At 39.5% G+C, this 15,759-nt stretch overlaps 1 protein-coding gene across 5 annotated transcripts in view; it reads left to right on the forward strand.

The window, feature by feature from the left end:
- LOC142158464 (collagen alpha-4(VI) chain-like) overlaps positions 1–15,759 on the forward strand; it is a 180,080-nt gene that overhangs the window by 125,175 nt on the left and 39,146 nt on the right. For all 5 annotated transcript variants that reach the window (XM_075212427.1, XM_075212428.1, XM_075212429.1 and 2 more), the window contains exons 29-34: positions 6,698–6,760; positions 10,264–10,326; positions 10,420–10,455; positions 14,882–14,918; positions 15,021–15,032; positions 15,117–15,610. In XM_075212427.1, coding sequence (XP_075068528.1) covers positions 6,698–6,760; positions 10,264–10,326; positions 10,420–10,455; positions 14,882–14,918; positions 15,021–15,032; positions 15,117–15,610 — 705 coding nt within the window. The remainder of the gene's footprint in view (positions 1–6,697; positions 6,761–10,263; positions 10,327–10,419; positions 10,456–14,881; positions 14,919–15,020; positions 15,033–15,116; positions 15,611–15,759) is intronic.

The following is a 15,759-nucleotide window of genomic DNA, read 5'->3' on the forward strand; positions in this document are numbered from 1 at the left end:
GATGAATTCAATATAGGAGAGTTCCATGCTTCAACCCTAATCCTAGTTCTACATCATACTTTATCAATCTGCTGTAAATGCACTCAGCTGGGTTTAACCCCTAATGCCACCAAAAGAAGCACATGCTCTTATCTCCCCAGTATCTCCTACAGTGATTATTTGCCGTGCTCTGGATTCTTTGATTACAGGATAAAGCACATTGAGATATTTACCAATCATTGGTGTATTCCATTACATTCACTGCATTAGCAATGTTATAGAGAAAGTGGAAGAGAGATGCTCATGCTGCCATTCACTGCTATGCTTATACATGACTTGCAGTAGAAAGCAATGGTGCATGTTCCTCCCACACTCCAAAAACATATTAGTAGGTTAATTGGCTGCTATCAAATTGACCCTGGTCTCTCTTTCTCTCTCTCTCTGTATTAGAGAATTTAGACTGTAAGCTCTAATGGGTGCAGGGACTGATGTGAATGAGTTCTCTGTACAGTGCTGCGGAATTACTGGTGCTATATAAATAAATGGTGATGAATATGATGTGTCATCCTCTAATGCTTCAGGACAAGGCAGCATGGTGGATTACTGGTTAGCACTTCTGCCTTACAGCACTGGGGTCTTGAGTTCAATTCCCAACCATGGCCTCATCTGTGTGGAGAAATAATGTGGAATGTGGTAAATGAAACTGTTTTGACCTACCTGCTACATTCATCTACTAGATTATTGTTTTATTCATGTTTTTCTTTTATGTTTAGTTCTTATCGGGGATGGCACTACCATTAGGTGAACCTAGGCAATTGCTTAGGGCACTAATGGTTAGGGGGTGCCTAAATCACTGAAGGAGGGACATAATGTCATTCATCCGGTGTTTTTATTGCCCCATGGCACCCCGACATTTAATGAAGACTGCTGACATAAAGGAGATGCAGTCTACAACTTCATACATATGAGAATGCTGACTGCTGCTCCTTCATGTTAGTGTTATGATGGGAATATCATGTAAGGAGAGGATGCCCCCAGGAACACACCTTCACTTTACTGTACCTATGCCTGTACACCACTTCCATCCCCTGTTCCTGTTCTCCAGAAGTATGGAGATGCAAGTCGGGTAATACAAAAAATATAATCTGGTGCACATTACAAAAATGCATATTATCCACAAAAGCGCTAGCATCCAACTCTAAATGGCTTTCTAAAATTTTACATGTGTTTTCATTAGAGATGAGCGGGCTCGGTTCCCCGAGATCCGAATCCTACCGAATCTAGGGTATCCGAGTACCCAGCCGAGCACGCTCGGTACTCTCCCGTCCATTCGATTTCGAAATCGAGGCAAAACGTCATTGTGACGTATTCGTTTTTCTGAGCTCGGATCTCGCGAGATTTGAAAAGCATAAATACCAGCCTCCACAGCAATCCATCACCATTTGACAGAGGGAGAAAGCAGGGTTAGGTCACACTGGCTATATCAGCGCAGGGACAGTGATTGATTGTATTCAACAGCATTGAAAGCTTATTACAAGATTGTTACAGCAGTAAGAGGAGAAGAGAGAAGGGTTTTTGTTCAGTTTCTGGCACTCCAAGTGCTGTTTGGGTGTCCCTCATTCTTTTGCAGAAATGTATCTGGCTGTGCTAAAAGTACTATTTTGCATCACTGTAAAAACAATATATTTAGCACTTCCATTTGCTTTTGGGGTGCCCCCCATTCTTTTGCAAAAATTGATCTGGCTGTGCAAAAAGTCGTATTTTGTAGCAGTGTCAAAAAGAATTTGTAGCACTACAAGTGCTTTGGGCTCAGAATGGCTTCAAAGCAGTCCACATATGAGCAAAATGAGCAACCAGGTTCTGTCACCAGTCCTGATGGTAGTGTTCCCAGTACGTCATCTGGGAAAGGCGATGTCAAACTACACCGTCTTTTGAAATCAGCCAAGAAAACACACACCAAATTTTTTTTTACCATGTTGAAGCGAAAACGAAGTGTAACTGAGGAAAAGTTAACTGCCGATAAAAAAAAAAATTGCCAACATGCCATTCTACACACGCAGTGGCAAAGAGAGAATGAGGCCTTCGCCTTTCTCTATTAGTGGCAGATCCAAAAATGTTACCGAGCCTACAAGTGGTGCACAACTACTGTTACGCGTCAAAGCCGAGCTGCAAGATAACAGTAAGGCATTAGAGGATATTGTTTGCTCTGAATCAGAAATGACACAAATCCCTGTGGAGAGTCCATCCAACAGTGGGATGTCTAATCGTGAGCATTCTGTTAGTGTACCCATAAAGAAGGGCCCTTTCAGCAGTTCTGCTGATGTGTGCCTGAACAGCCCGAGTGTAGCCGGTGATACACCAATTGAGGATGCCACTTTGGAATTAGAGGAGGATGAGGGGGAGATTTGTGTAGGCGACGAGGGCACTAATGAGGATGTTGATGAGGATGAGATTGTTTGTGTAAGTCCTGCACCAGTGGCAGCATTTCTGGTACGTGACAAGAAAAAGGCCATTGTCATGCCTGGCCATAAAACAAAAAAATCCACTTCTTATGTGTGGAATTATTTGTACCCAAATCCAGACAACAATTGTCTAGTCATTTGTAGTGTATGTCAAGCCACAGTCAGTCGAGGGAGGGACCTTAACCATCTTGGAACCTCATCTATGTTACTCCATTTAACTAGAGTTCATGGCAAAGTGTTGGGAAAAGCTGAAAGTTCTTCCCAAAAAAATTCCAGCACTCCATCATCAGCTAAGACCCTCTGCTCACCGACATCCCGACGGCTACAAAATACACCCTGGCGCTTGGAGTTAGCCCTGCATCCCACTTATTAAGGCTGGATGACTCCTGCACTCTAATTGATTCCTCTGAAGAAAGCGTTAGTCCCACTGCTGCTGCTGTTGCTGCTGCTGGGGGTGAATCGTCAGCCCAGAGGTAGGTCTAGAAAATGAGCAGTCCCACATTTCAGCAATTAACTGTGAAACAATCATTTGCTAGGAGAAGCAAATATGACAGCAGTCACCCAGTCGCCAAGCGAATCACAGACGCCATGGCTGCCATGTTAGTGTTAGATCTGCATCCAATCTCCACAATAAACACAGCTGGTTTTTCACAGTTAATTGAGGTTTTGTGTCTGCGTTACAGAATTCCATCGCAGCACCATTTTTTTCTGTAAAGCTATTCCACAACTATACCAAAAAGTGTGTAAAAATGTAGAGATTGAGCTGAAAAATGCCATTCTGCCCACTGTTCACTTAACCACAGATATGTGGACAAGTGGAAGTGGCCAAACCAAAGACTATATGACTGTGACAGCCCACTGGGTTGGTCATTCACCTTCACCAGCAGGAACAGCAGCAGCATGTACACCACTACGTAACATTTGTCACAGGCAGGCCACTCTTTGTATTACCGGCTTCACTAACAGGCATACAGCTGACAATTTGTTACGCAAACTAAGAGATGTGATTGATACATGGCTTATACCACTTGGACTCTCCCCAGGATATGTCATTTCTGATAACGCCCACAATATCGTGCGAGCATTACAGCTGGGTGATTTCCAGTACATTCCCTGTTTTGCTCACACCATCAACTTGGTGGTGCAGAGCTTCCTATGAAATAACCATGAGGTGCAGGAGATGCTTTCGGTGGCCTGTAAAATTTCAGGCCATTTCAGGCATTCAGGCATTCAGGCACAGCATGTAGGAGATTGCAGCAGCTCCAAGAGCAGTTTAACTTGCTCTGCCACCAACTTAAGCAAGAGGTGGTAACTAGGTGGAATTCCGCCCTGTACATGCTTCAGAGGATGGAGGAACAGCGCAAAGCCATCCAAGCATATTGCACAAGTCATGACATTGGGAAAGGAGGGGGGATGTATTTCACTCTTGCACAGTGGGGAATCCTTTCAGTGCTGTGCAAGGTGCTGAAACCATTTGAAGTTGTGATGTGTGAAGTCAGTGCAGACTCTGCTAGTTTGAGCCAAGTCATTCCTTTAATTAGACTATTGGAAAAGCAGCTTGAGAAACTGAAGGAGGAGATGAATGCAAGCAATTCAGCAAAGTATGTTGGCCTTGTCGATCAGGTACTTAATTCGCTTCACAATGATACTCGAGTTATTAAGATCTTGAACTCGGATCAGTACGTTTTGGCCACTGTGCTTGATCCAAGGTTTAAGACCTACATTGAGTATTTACTTGTAAATGAGCGAGATGTGAACTTTTGCAAGGAGCTATTGCTCAGCAAGTTGTCCGCTGAACTGGGCCTCGGCTTGACGACGTGTCCTCTTTCACAGTCTCAAGCTGCTGCTGATCGTATTATATAAATTAAATTTCCCAAAAAGAAGCAGGGAAGACGCAGGGGGCAGACCAGAACAATTTAACATCTGGGCTGGTTTGAAGGATTTTTCTAAAAAATGTGTCACCTTGCCCATAACTCCATCCAATACGAGTATAAACATGCAGAGGATGGTGGAGGTTTATTTTCAAGAGGTAATTGATATGGAAATGTCAGACAGTCCCTTTCCTTACTGGGAGGAAAAGCAGGCCATTTGGAAACCCATGTACAAACTTGCTTTGCAATACCTAAGCTGCCCACCCTCCAGTGTATACTCTGAACTAGTTTTCAGTACAGCCGGGAACTTAGTCAGTGATCGCCGTAGAAGGTTATTTCCCAAAAATGTGGAGAAAATGATGTTTATAAAAATGAACTACATCTTCCACGAGGAAGGCCTTCACCATCATAGACATCCAAGCACTGACTGTTCTCTAATGGCGGATTCAAGCGGCGATGAATTGATAGTCTGTGATGATGATGTACACACTGATGAGGGTGAGGATGAAGATCCAGATGATGACGATAACATCTTTTTAAAACTTTCTATTTAAGTCTAGGGTTCAATCTACCCCCAAAGAGGAAAGGGGCATTTCCATATCACGTACCATCTTGAAAGGTTGCTGTTTTGGCAATTTCTCATTATGGATAGGGTGTCATACACAGACTGACCCCAAACTGCCTTTGTCCATTTCAAATAATATTGTACAGTCTATAACGGCTGATTTTTATTGTATTTTCTACAACTGGAGGGGGGCCTATAGAGACAGAAACCAAACTGCCTTTGTCCATTTCTTTACATATTTAACTATAAGTGTAGGGTGTAATATACACCCATAGACGATGGCTGCATTGCCAATATGCATAGATGGAGAGGAAGACAATCTGGTTTGTGTGTAGAATTAATGAAGGCCTACCTACCAGGAAATAAACTGTTTTTTTGATAATTTATTAGCTTTACAATTACATTACTTATCCAAGAAACAGGTGAAGCACTGAATTTGGTTATTTTAGGCCCAAAAACATTGATTTTCAAACAAAGTAGCAAAACAAAACCAAACAAAACCAAAACCAAAACACACAATGGCGGTTTTGCAAAACCAAAACCAAAACACGAAGGTAATCCAGATCCAAAAACAAAAACAAAACCAAAACACAGGGGTCAGTGACCATCTCTCGTTTTCATGCACTTTGAGGCCCTTCTAACGTGTACAGCCTCAAAAAACCTGCAAAATAAAGTGAAACAGCAAAAAAGGGGAGAGAGAGAGACTGAAAAAAAGAGGAGAGATAGTTGAGCGAGAGCTGATGAAGACAGGGAGAGAGGCATAATAGAGAATATGGCACCAGGAGCCATAATTAGACCTGTAGGGCTTAATTTAGAGTAAGGAGAAATGGATGCAAATTTGCAGCTGGACAAACCATGTTGTAATGCCACAGATGCAATTTTTTATTTTAATAACTTATATGACTAGTGTCTCGGCACCATTATGTAGTCAAACATGCATTGAAAATCTTTACATATGAAATTTAAAAAATAGAGTAACAATGGTTTTCAGAACAGTCCCATACATGTCATTATCTAGACTTTATATCCCTTTTTTGTGTGCACTCACTTGATTAATGAAGAACATTGCACTTTTTCTCATAAGGAGGATGATGATCTTAATGGTTTTATTTTGTTAGCGTCATCTTGAGCAACTTGTACTGCCTCACTATTTTCCCATTCCACAATTTATCACTGTGTATAATGGTAATCCCTTAAATGTATTAGGCAATGTAAATATGTGCCTTATCGATTGCAAATATCCAATCTGGTAACTACATGGTCTCTCAGTATGGCTTTATGATTACCAGAGGAAGAGTTGTTCCAAATTCTGATTAATATATATATAACTAGCCACTGTATTGACATCTGCAACTGTCATAGTAATGATAGACAAAGACCCCTTTAAGAGTCTATGGGGTAGATTTACTAAACTGCGGGTTTAAACAGGTGGAGATGTTGCCTATAGCAGCCAATCAGATTCTAGTTATCATTTATTTAGTACATTCTACAAAATGACTGCTAGAACTGATTGGTTGCTATAGGCAACATCTCCACTTGTTTAAACTTAGTAAATCGGCCCCATGGACTCTTGAAGGGGTCTTTGTCTATCATTACTATGACAGTTGCAGACGTCAATATAGTGGCTAGTTATATATATTAATCATGTATATCTTTGCCCACAAATTCCAAAATATAGAAATACAACAGACTTTTGCATCTGTGCTGAAGATTAAGCTCTAATCAATATATTTATCATGTAAACCCAGGTCTATGGTTATAAAACCTTGAGCTGGCAGAACTCTGTATACAATTAATAACCATTTGATCTGCAAATACAGGGAGAAGATGGAGAACCTGGTAAACCTGGAGATGTTGGTCCTAAAGGCGTAAGAGGCAGACGGGTGAGAATTTATTTATTATACTTAAAATATGTTTGACTGTGCTACATTATTTTGAAACAAATGCAGGTCCACTTTGAGTTCCATGAAGTTGAATACTGCTGCTGAGAGTCATTTAGGATTATGCACATTTAAAGCACCAAATTGCCTGTTTCTTAAGCTGGGTACACACTACGCGGTTTTCGTCCAATAATCAACTGAATCAGCCGACATACGACCGCTCGTTCAAAAGTCGGGTCAGTGTGTGCAGTGACACGATGGTCGAAAGTCTGCCCAATTGGATGATTGTCGCCTCATTTGGTTGGTCGTACCGTTTAATATTTTCGTTCCAATCTCGTTTCCATTGTGTAGTGTGTATAAACTTCCGACCGATCCACGACAATCCTCCGATACTTCCTCGACCTGGGGGGCGTGTGTATGTAAATTTTTTGATGTCTGTACCAGTACCACGTGGTGCGGAATCCGCACATCACTGACTTGTGTTTTGTATCGCTGTGTATTGCACCTGTCTGGCTGCAGACCGTTACACGTGTATAAAGCATGTGTGTTATTACCCTTTGCATCTATGTTGGCAATCATTTCTCATTTAACCTTTATAAAGTTTAAAAACTATTAAAGTTATAAAGTCATATTAACCTTTATTAAATAATATTTATAAAATACTGTGAATAAACCACACAGTGTTAATGCAACAGTTTTATTGCAGGTAAAAAAAATAACAATATAAAATTTGTATAGTACAATATGAAACGTTAAAAAAAAAATTGTTATACACTGAAAGGGTGCTACTGGTTTGTGGTACAACAGTTGCAAACAGCATATACATGTCATCAAAAGTATTATCAAGGTTTTTGATTTTTTTCTTGATGTTGGCAATATTTCCTTTAATTTCTTTAAAATAATCGTTGAGCTTGGCAACATTTTTTTCTTCTTCCGAACTTTCATCGGATATGACGATGGTATCTATGAAACAAGAAAATAAAAATGTTTTACCATTGCGCTTCTATATCTGTAATAAAGTTAATAAAAGTCTTAATCTAACACCTGAAATGTGCTCACCTTGCACACTACTCAAGATCAGTTTGTGTTGTGGTCCCTCTGGCACATTTATTTTTTCTTGTTATTACATCAGTGGTAACTACAGTGGCCTTCTCACCGTTAATTCTTCCTTCTGACAAAACAATAATCATGCGTTTGCATTGGTTCATGTGACAGTAGAATGAAATACATAAAGTCCTTCAAACAGGTACACTACACGACTACACATTCTACTCACTTTTTTTAATGTTTCTACGGATTTGCTCCAGTCTCCTAGCCTCTTTATTTTCAAGGTCCGACCACCTCTTCTGGACTTGGAATTTATTTATTTTCTTTCCAAGTTTTTCCTTCAGTAATCGCAGTAGTTTTTGCATTATCAATTCTTTTCTATTATTAACTTTTCTGTACTTTTGCTTTTGACAGTCGTAGTCGTACTGGTCCATTACTTTTACCATCATCTCCATCTCTCTTGGGCTCAATGACTTTGCTCGATTAACTGCAGTACATTCTTCTTGAGCATCTCCATCCCCCACCGTAACTTGCCACAGCAAGCAGGAAAAGTGCAGTTGCTTGTTCTTGTACTACTGTAGCCATTGTAGGTTTACAAATAGGAATGAATGAAGAGACAGTGTAGCCTTCTGTTTTTATGCTGTTTTGGGAGTTAACTATAGTGAAAGCTCTGCCCCTTTATGCTAATGTCTTTGGTATCTCGTTACATTTCCCGCAAATGTTGCTGCAGTGTGTACAAAATTAAAATCATTGCTCACGACAACATGGCTGTGAAAAGTCGCTAAAGGGACGTCCGCTCTTCCCTTTATCATCCTAAACAAGGCTAGTGTGTATGCAGTCCATAGACCGAGCAATCGGACCATCGATCGCATGTAAAATCGCTCGGCATAAAAGGTTGGTCGAAATTTCGGTAGTGTGTACCCAGCTTTATGTATACTTTGCAAAATTTTGACCAGTTATGCAAATTAGATTTTTGTGAAATGATAGCAAAAAATTAGGCTGCCCAGTGAGTGTTTTAGTGTGGTAAGATAAGCTATTATTATTGGATTTAACTGTGTTAACTTGGAGGTGTGTGCAAAGGATCTCAGATGGATCAGATTATTTTTTCCATTTGGTCTGGAGTTTTCAATAATCTGTTTTCATTGGTACACTTCCATCTTCTCAAAAGAACAATGTTCCATTTGATACATATGCCACACATGGTTGCAGACTGAGACGATAGTAGGAGGTAGAGGATTCTTCCACTAGACTGCTATTTGGCAGGTGGCAGCACTCATGATATGCATGAACAGCTTGCAGGCGTTCTTTGAGAAGTCTGGGATAGTCAGATGGGTTAATAACATTGGTGGTTAGGGTAATAAATTCCTTGCAAAATGGTTCAAGTTTAGGAAAGCTGACATGCAGCACAGACCCTGGTTGGCCACAATTCCTCCAGCAGGCGTTTGATAGACTCAGTAAAATGTCATGAAGACTATTTGGAACATAATGCCACTAGTAGTATATTTTGATGTGGACATTAATGGAGGACTTTGCAACCCCTTCATATATGTCGGTCCACTCCTTTGGTTATAAGGATTTCAGCATGCACTGGCCAAATGGAGGATTCATTTAAATAATAGCCCAATTACCTTATGCTTCTCACAATCCATTGATCTCAGGCATGTGACAGTTACAGGTAGCCAGCTCTTGTTATGCGCATGGAGATGTTGGGAATTAAACTTTTCTATTATAAAAAGGAAATGAATATTAGAAGCATTTTTACCCAAAATGTTTCATGCTCACATCTATAAATAGAATAGTTTTACCCTTTAAGGGCCTGATTCATTAAGGATCTTAAATGAAGAGGTATCTTATTTCAGTCTCCTGGACAAAACCATGTTACATTGCAAGGGGTGCAAAGTAGATTTCTGTTTTGCACATAAGTTAAATACTGACTGTTTTTTCATGTAGCACACAAATACTTGATAGCTTATTTGTACACTGAAATTTAAAGTTGATATTTGTGTGCTACATGAAAAAACAGTCAGTATTTAACTTATGTGCAAAACAGAAAACTACTTTGCACCCCTTACAATGTAACATGGTTTTGTCCAGGAAACTGAAATAAGATACCTCTTCATTTAAGATCCTTAATGAATCAGGCCCTAAATGAGTAAATAGAATAGTTAACCACAGGAACATTTTATATTTCAAAATGTTACTAACTCTGGAAACAAAGCTAAACTCCCAAACGTGCAACCACTACTCACTGTCCGCCTAATTAGCTATGTCAACTAAATACAATATTCCCTGCATGTGTATGGGAAAATGTGGGTGATGTCAGAGGGGGAGCGAAGTTTTTGTGCCACTTGGACATGTGACACAAATGCTTATGCAAAATCTACAGTAAGGTTTGGATATATTGTTCACAACAGCAGAATGTTCATTATTTTTTTTATTTTTTTTTCAAAAACATTTAGGCTAATCCCGGCCTGACCGGAGAAAAAGGTGGTCCTGGAGACATTGGACCTCCTGGATCTAGGGTAAGTAGCATGATTATGAGACCAACAGTATTTTATAAAATATTTTACATGTTTCTGCAAATAATGCTCCTCTTGTTTTCTCTTTGTCTTTAGGGCCCTAAAGGACCGCAGGGAGCAGTATCTTTTACGGTGGGCAACACATTTTTATTCATCTTTTTTCCATACATCTGTGACATCTTTAAATATACTGTTACTGGGTCAATAGGCAACATTAAATGGGTATTTAACTTACTTCTCAATGCCTTAAAGTCTATCAAAATAACCCCAAATAATTGATTTATTTGAGGGTAAAGAATACTATTTTTGACTTGTCTTGAATCTCAAAACAGCTCTATATTTTTAGAAAAATATTCATAGGTTTCTCAGCACATACTGTCATTTTTCTGTGTAAGTCTGTTCTACAACCCTAGAAGGCTCATTATCATCATCATCAGCAGCAGCAGCAGAAGCTATTTATAAGGTTGGCTACGGTGGACCGTTAATTGCTTACAGACATTGGTTATAGGATTAAATTTGACACTGAATTCAATTGGATGAAAAATAACTATTGTCTTTTTCTCTTCTACAAACTGATCCTGCTGTGACTGGTGCCATTTTGTTTAAGTTTCTGTTGGACATGCACTGAATAATTAATAGTAACTGCCTAACCAGACCGGGAACTTTTATGGATTTACTGGGCATAATTGCAGGAGTAGTGCTTGGGCGTCTCTCCCATATATGAAAAGAGGAGAGTAATAATAATAATGGTGGGGGTATATATGTAATAAGGGGAGAATGGAGGCTCCATGCATTATTTTATGTTTTCACTTCAAAGAGGCTTTCCAATATTTTAACAGATACTGTGATCTTACTATTTATTGGGGAAAAGCAACAGTGTGCATGATCTAGCACTAGCACTCAGAGTAAGTAATGTATTCAATTAGAAGAATACCAATGCATCAATTTCCAGTTCTCAAGTGTATAGTGTTCGATCATTAGCATATAAGTAACTAAAACAGTGCATTGGATGTCCCAGTGCTTACTTAAGCTCAATATTTCCAAGACTGAACTAATTGTCTTCCCCCTGCCCAGGCTTCCTCACCTCTCCCCTCTCTATCTCTGTTAATAATACTATCCTCCTTTCTCTCTCACAAGTTTGATGCTTTGTGGTCATCCTCGACTCCTCCCTCTCCTTCAAATCTCACATTCTGGCCCTCTCTAAATCCTTCTACTTCCACCTATATATCGAAGATACGGCCCTTTTTCATCACGGAAGCCACCAAAACTCTTATTCACACACTTGTAATCTCTTGCCTGATTACTGCAACCTCCTTCTCTCTGGGCTGCCTGACTCTTGCCTTGCTCCTCTTAAGTCGATTCTCAATGCTGCCTTATTTTTCTCTCCCACCACTCTATCTCTTCTGTCCCTCTCTGACAGTCGCTACACTGGCTCCCCGTGGCCTACAGGATTAAATTAAGACTACTCATCCTCACCTTCAAAGCTCCTAATCAATCCTCTTCTCCCTACATCTCCAACCTCATCTCTGCCACCAGAGCTATAACTAGAGGGTTTAGTGCCCTGGGAAAGATAGACCACTGTCTGCCTCCAAAGTTGTGCACTGCTGCAAGAGAAGTAGCCATCCTATTTATTTATTTTTTTGGGGGGGGGGCACATGCCTAGCCTTTTACAAATACGAGGCGGTTCTCCAACCCTGTATAACTGGCATCTTAAGCTCATTTGCTGCTTGGCTGGGTCCTGGATTGTTGGGTTCCTGTTTGGAAAAGAGATAGTTATTATTCACCTCTTGGAAAGTTGAGAAGTGGGGTGAACAATCTAGCCCTCCCTACCCCTCAACCAGCCGGGCATTAAATCAATAGCTTTTTGTTATTTAATAAACAGGCTTCCTTCCACCCAACCAGCCCCAGAATTTAATGGATAGCATTCCCATTTAATAAATATGTCTATTTCCTGCCATACAGACCTGACATTAAATTAAAAGCACCCATGTTTAGTAATTAGGCCTCCTTCCCCCTAACCAGCACAACATTAAATTAATAGTGTTTACGTTTAATAAATAAGCCTCCTTCCTCTCAACCAGCCCCAACATTAAATTAATAGCAGCCCTATTTATTATGTAGATCTATTTCCCCCACCACCCCTAACATTAAATTAATAGCTTTCCTATTTCCATTAATAAGCCATCATATTCTCCAGCCAACGGCAGCACCAACAGTAAATTAATAATAGTCCCATTTAATAAACAGACATTATCTAACTCCTACCGCACCCTCACTTCAGTCATAACCGACATTAAATTAATAACAGTACTTCTCGGCATTTAATAAAAATACCTATTTCCCTCCAAGTCCCAAAATCAAATTAATAGCTTACAAATTCCCCACACATTTAATAAAGACTATTATTGCTAATAAATACATTATCTTTTGAATATATTACTAATTTATTTTTTATAGTTCTACTTAATTACTTATGTTTTGTGGCATTTATGTGGCATACAGTATATTTTTGGCAAACAAAGAAAAATCCCCATTCTCTCCAACCTGCAGCCTGCTGAATCCCTCCCTTGTTCTCTCCAGCCTCCTCTAGCCTCCTATTTTATCCAGCCACCTCTCTCCTCTGTTTTCTCCATCCCCCTCCCCACTTTCTTTCCAGCCCCCTCTACCCTTGTTTCTACAGCCTACTCTAACTCCTGTTTTATCCATACCCCCTGTCTCTCCAGGTCCCTCTCCCCTGTTTTCTACAGCCCCCTTTAACCACTGTTTTATCCATCCTCCCCTCCTCTCCAGCCCCTTTTCTGCCATGTTTTTTCCATCCTCACCCTCCTTATCTCCAGCCTTCTCTCTGCCGTGTTCTTCAGCCCCTTCTCCCGATTTTCTCTAGCCCTCTCTCCAGCGTGATTTATATAGCCTCCTCTCCCCACTTCCTTTTAGTCCCTTTTCCTCCAGTCCCCTCTCCAGCATGATTTATACAGCCCCTTTCCCCCTTCTTTTAGCCCCATCTTTTAGCACCCTTTCCACCCCCGTTGTGTCCAGTTTTCCCCCGTTATTTCATATATAACTACCTTATCTTCTTTCTTCTTCACTCTTCTCCGCTGCTTCTTTTTTCTTCTTTAGTGAACTAGTTGCTTTTGGCTCCTCTCCTCTGACAGGGTCGGAGTCATGACATCATGATGTCACAACACTGCAGGGGAGCCAGAAGCATCTTCTCTAGACAGGTGTTGAAATGTGGTTATACACAGGGGCAGCACCGCATTTCAACATTTGTTTTCTGAAGCTCAGGCCTACGTAACGCTCATCACTACCATCATTCTCACTCACTGCCCCGTAAATAATTTGATCTGCATTTTATCTGTATACTTGTTTATTCAGTATGTCTGGTTTTTGCATTGTGCTCTATTTATGTATCATGTAATGTATCACTGCTTTTTATATATGTCATGTTCAGTGCTGCAAACCTTTTGTGGTGCCTTATAAATTAAAGATAATAATAATAAATGGAAAAATTACATTAATATAGCAATCGGAACGTCGGCAAGTAACCCTTAATGTAAAAATAACTACCCTCGGCAATGTACTTTTGTTCTACTTTTTAAACAAACATTTTAAATTATAGTGTAATAACTTAGAAAATCAGGGGACTACAAATACATCACAGAAGTCAGAAACAAAAGGGAACCAATCTTAAAGTTTTAAATCTGTCAGATAAAGTGTTAAGTAACATACAATTGTAAATACTGTCTACTCAGTTTTTCTTTTATTTAAATCATCAATCAGCAAATAGCAAATAAATTATGAGCTGTATCACGTGATCCCTCCACACATGCGCTGTAAAGCTCTGCTCTTCAGAGCAGAGCTGAACAGTTGTTAAAACTATTAAAAGCGGTTATGTACGCCACATTATCATAAGTATTTTCAAAAGTTGTTGGATTGCGGTATATAGCAGTCCCCATAGACATCTATGGGGATTGCTTTGTATTTCGAACAAAAATGCAAAGCAGCAGATATCTATGATATCTGTTGCGATGCAGTGTTGATTGATTAGGAAAATACTTAAATATGCGTCCATTCCCCGAAAACAGCTGTTTTCGTGGAATTGACATGTAAATTAACTATAATAAATAGGCCGATTAGAAGCCAGTAACCTAACCTATGTTGTCCCTAGTTTAGACTGTTGGAGCTTTAAAAAAAGGATTAACATCAAAGACAGAAAAAATACTGCAGGCCCTATCTATGTATTCACCCTGGTTTCTTCATATAGCCATTGCCATCCTTTTAGGTGTCAATTATGTGTTTTGAAAATCTAGTTTCAGCTGCCATTCTGTACCATGCTTGTGCCCATGGTGCACATACGCTATATTGGGAATCAAACAGTGTTGAGAGATTAAAAAAATAATAGTTTAATGTAACAGTCCTGATATTTTTTTTAAGAAAAGCTAAACTAGATAAATCAAATCACAAATAATTATTTAGCATTATATATAATGTAATTGTACAATACTACTTACACACATGGATTTCAGCTTACATTGTAATCGTATATTTAATGTTTTTACAGACTTGCGAACTTGTGAATTTTACGCGAGAAAATTGCCGTAAGTAATTTCAGCTTCCATATTATAGTATTTGTCTTTCACAAACCATAAACAGGGGCTGGACATATTATTTTAACGTACTGATATTATTTTTCTTTACAGCGTGCTTCTCAGGTAAAACATTTTTTTACATAACTACATATTTATCAATATTATCAGCATGATTAAGATATAAAGGTTTTTATCTTTTAATTTAAGGTCCTTCTAAATGTCCAGTATATCCAAGTGAAATAGTATTTGCTCTTGATACATCTCAAGCCGTTTCGACAGCTGCATTTCAAAGAATGAAGGACATTATCACCTCCCTTGTAAAACAAATGGAAATTAGTGACAGTAATTGCCCAAAAGGAGCACGTGTGGCAGTGGTTTCCTACAGCAATAATGTTAAGCACCTCATTCGTTTCCCTGACTACAAGAAGGAAAATCTGCTTTTGGAAGCCATTCGTAATATCCCACTTGAAAGGACAACCTCTGGGAGAAACATTGGGGAAGCCATGCGATATGTGGCTAGGAATATCTTCAAGCGTGTCCGACACGGAGTCCTTATGAGGAACATTGCGATTTTTTTTGCCAATGGACCATCCCAAGATGACACTTCAATAAACACAGCTGTATTGGAACTAAGGGCGCTTAAAATTATACCTGCAGTTATTGCTTTCAGTGATGTCCCCAACGTTGAGAAAGCTTTTGCGGTGAGTTAAAATTTGCATTTTTATATGTTATATATTTATTAAGTTGAAACAGATACAGTTTGATCATTTTCTTATTGTTTTGATAATGTTCCTATGTCTTTAATGTACATGTACAGTTCTGAAGAGGATGTATGAGTTTTGTTTTAACA

The sequence above is a fragment of the Mixophyes fleayi genome, chromosome 5 (genome assembly GCF_038048845.1).
Source record: "Mixophyes fleayi isolate aMixFle1 chromosome 5, aMixFle1.hap1, whole genome shotgun sequence".
Lineage (NCBI taxonomy): Eukaryota > Metazoa > Chordata > Amphibia > Anura > Limnodynastidae > Mixophyes > Mixophyes fleayi.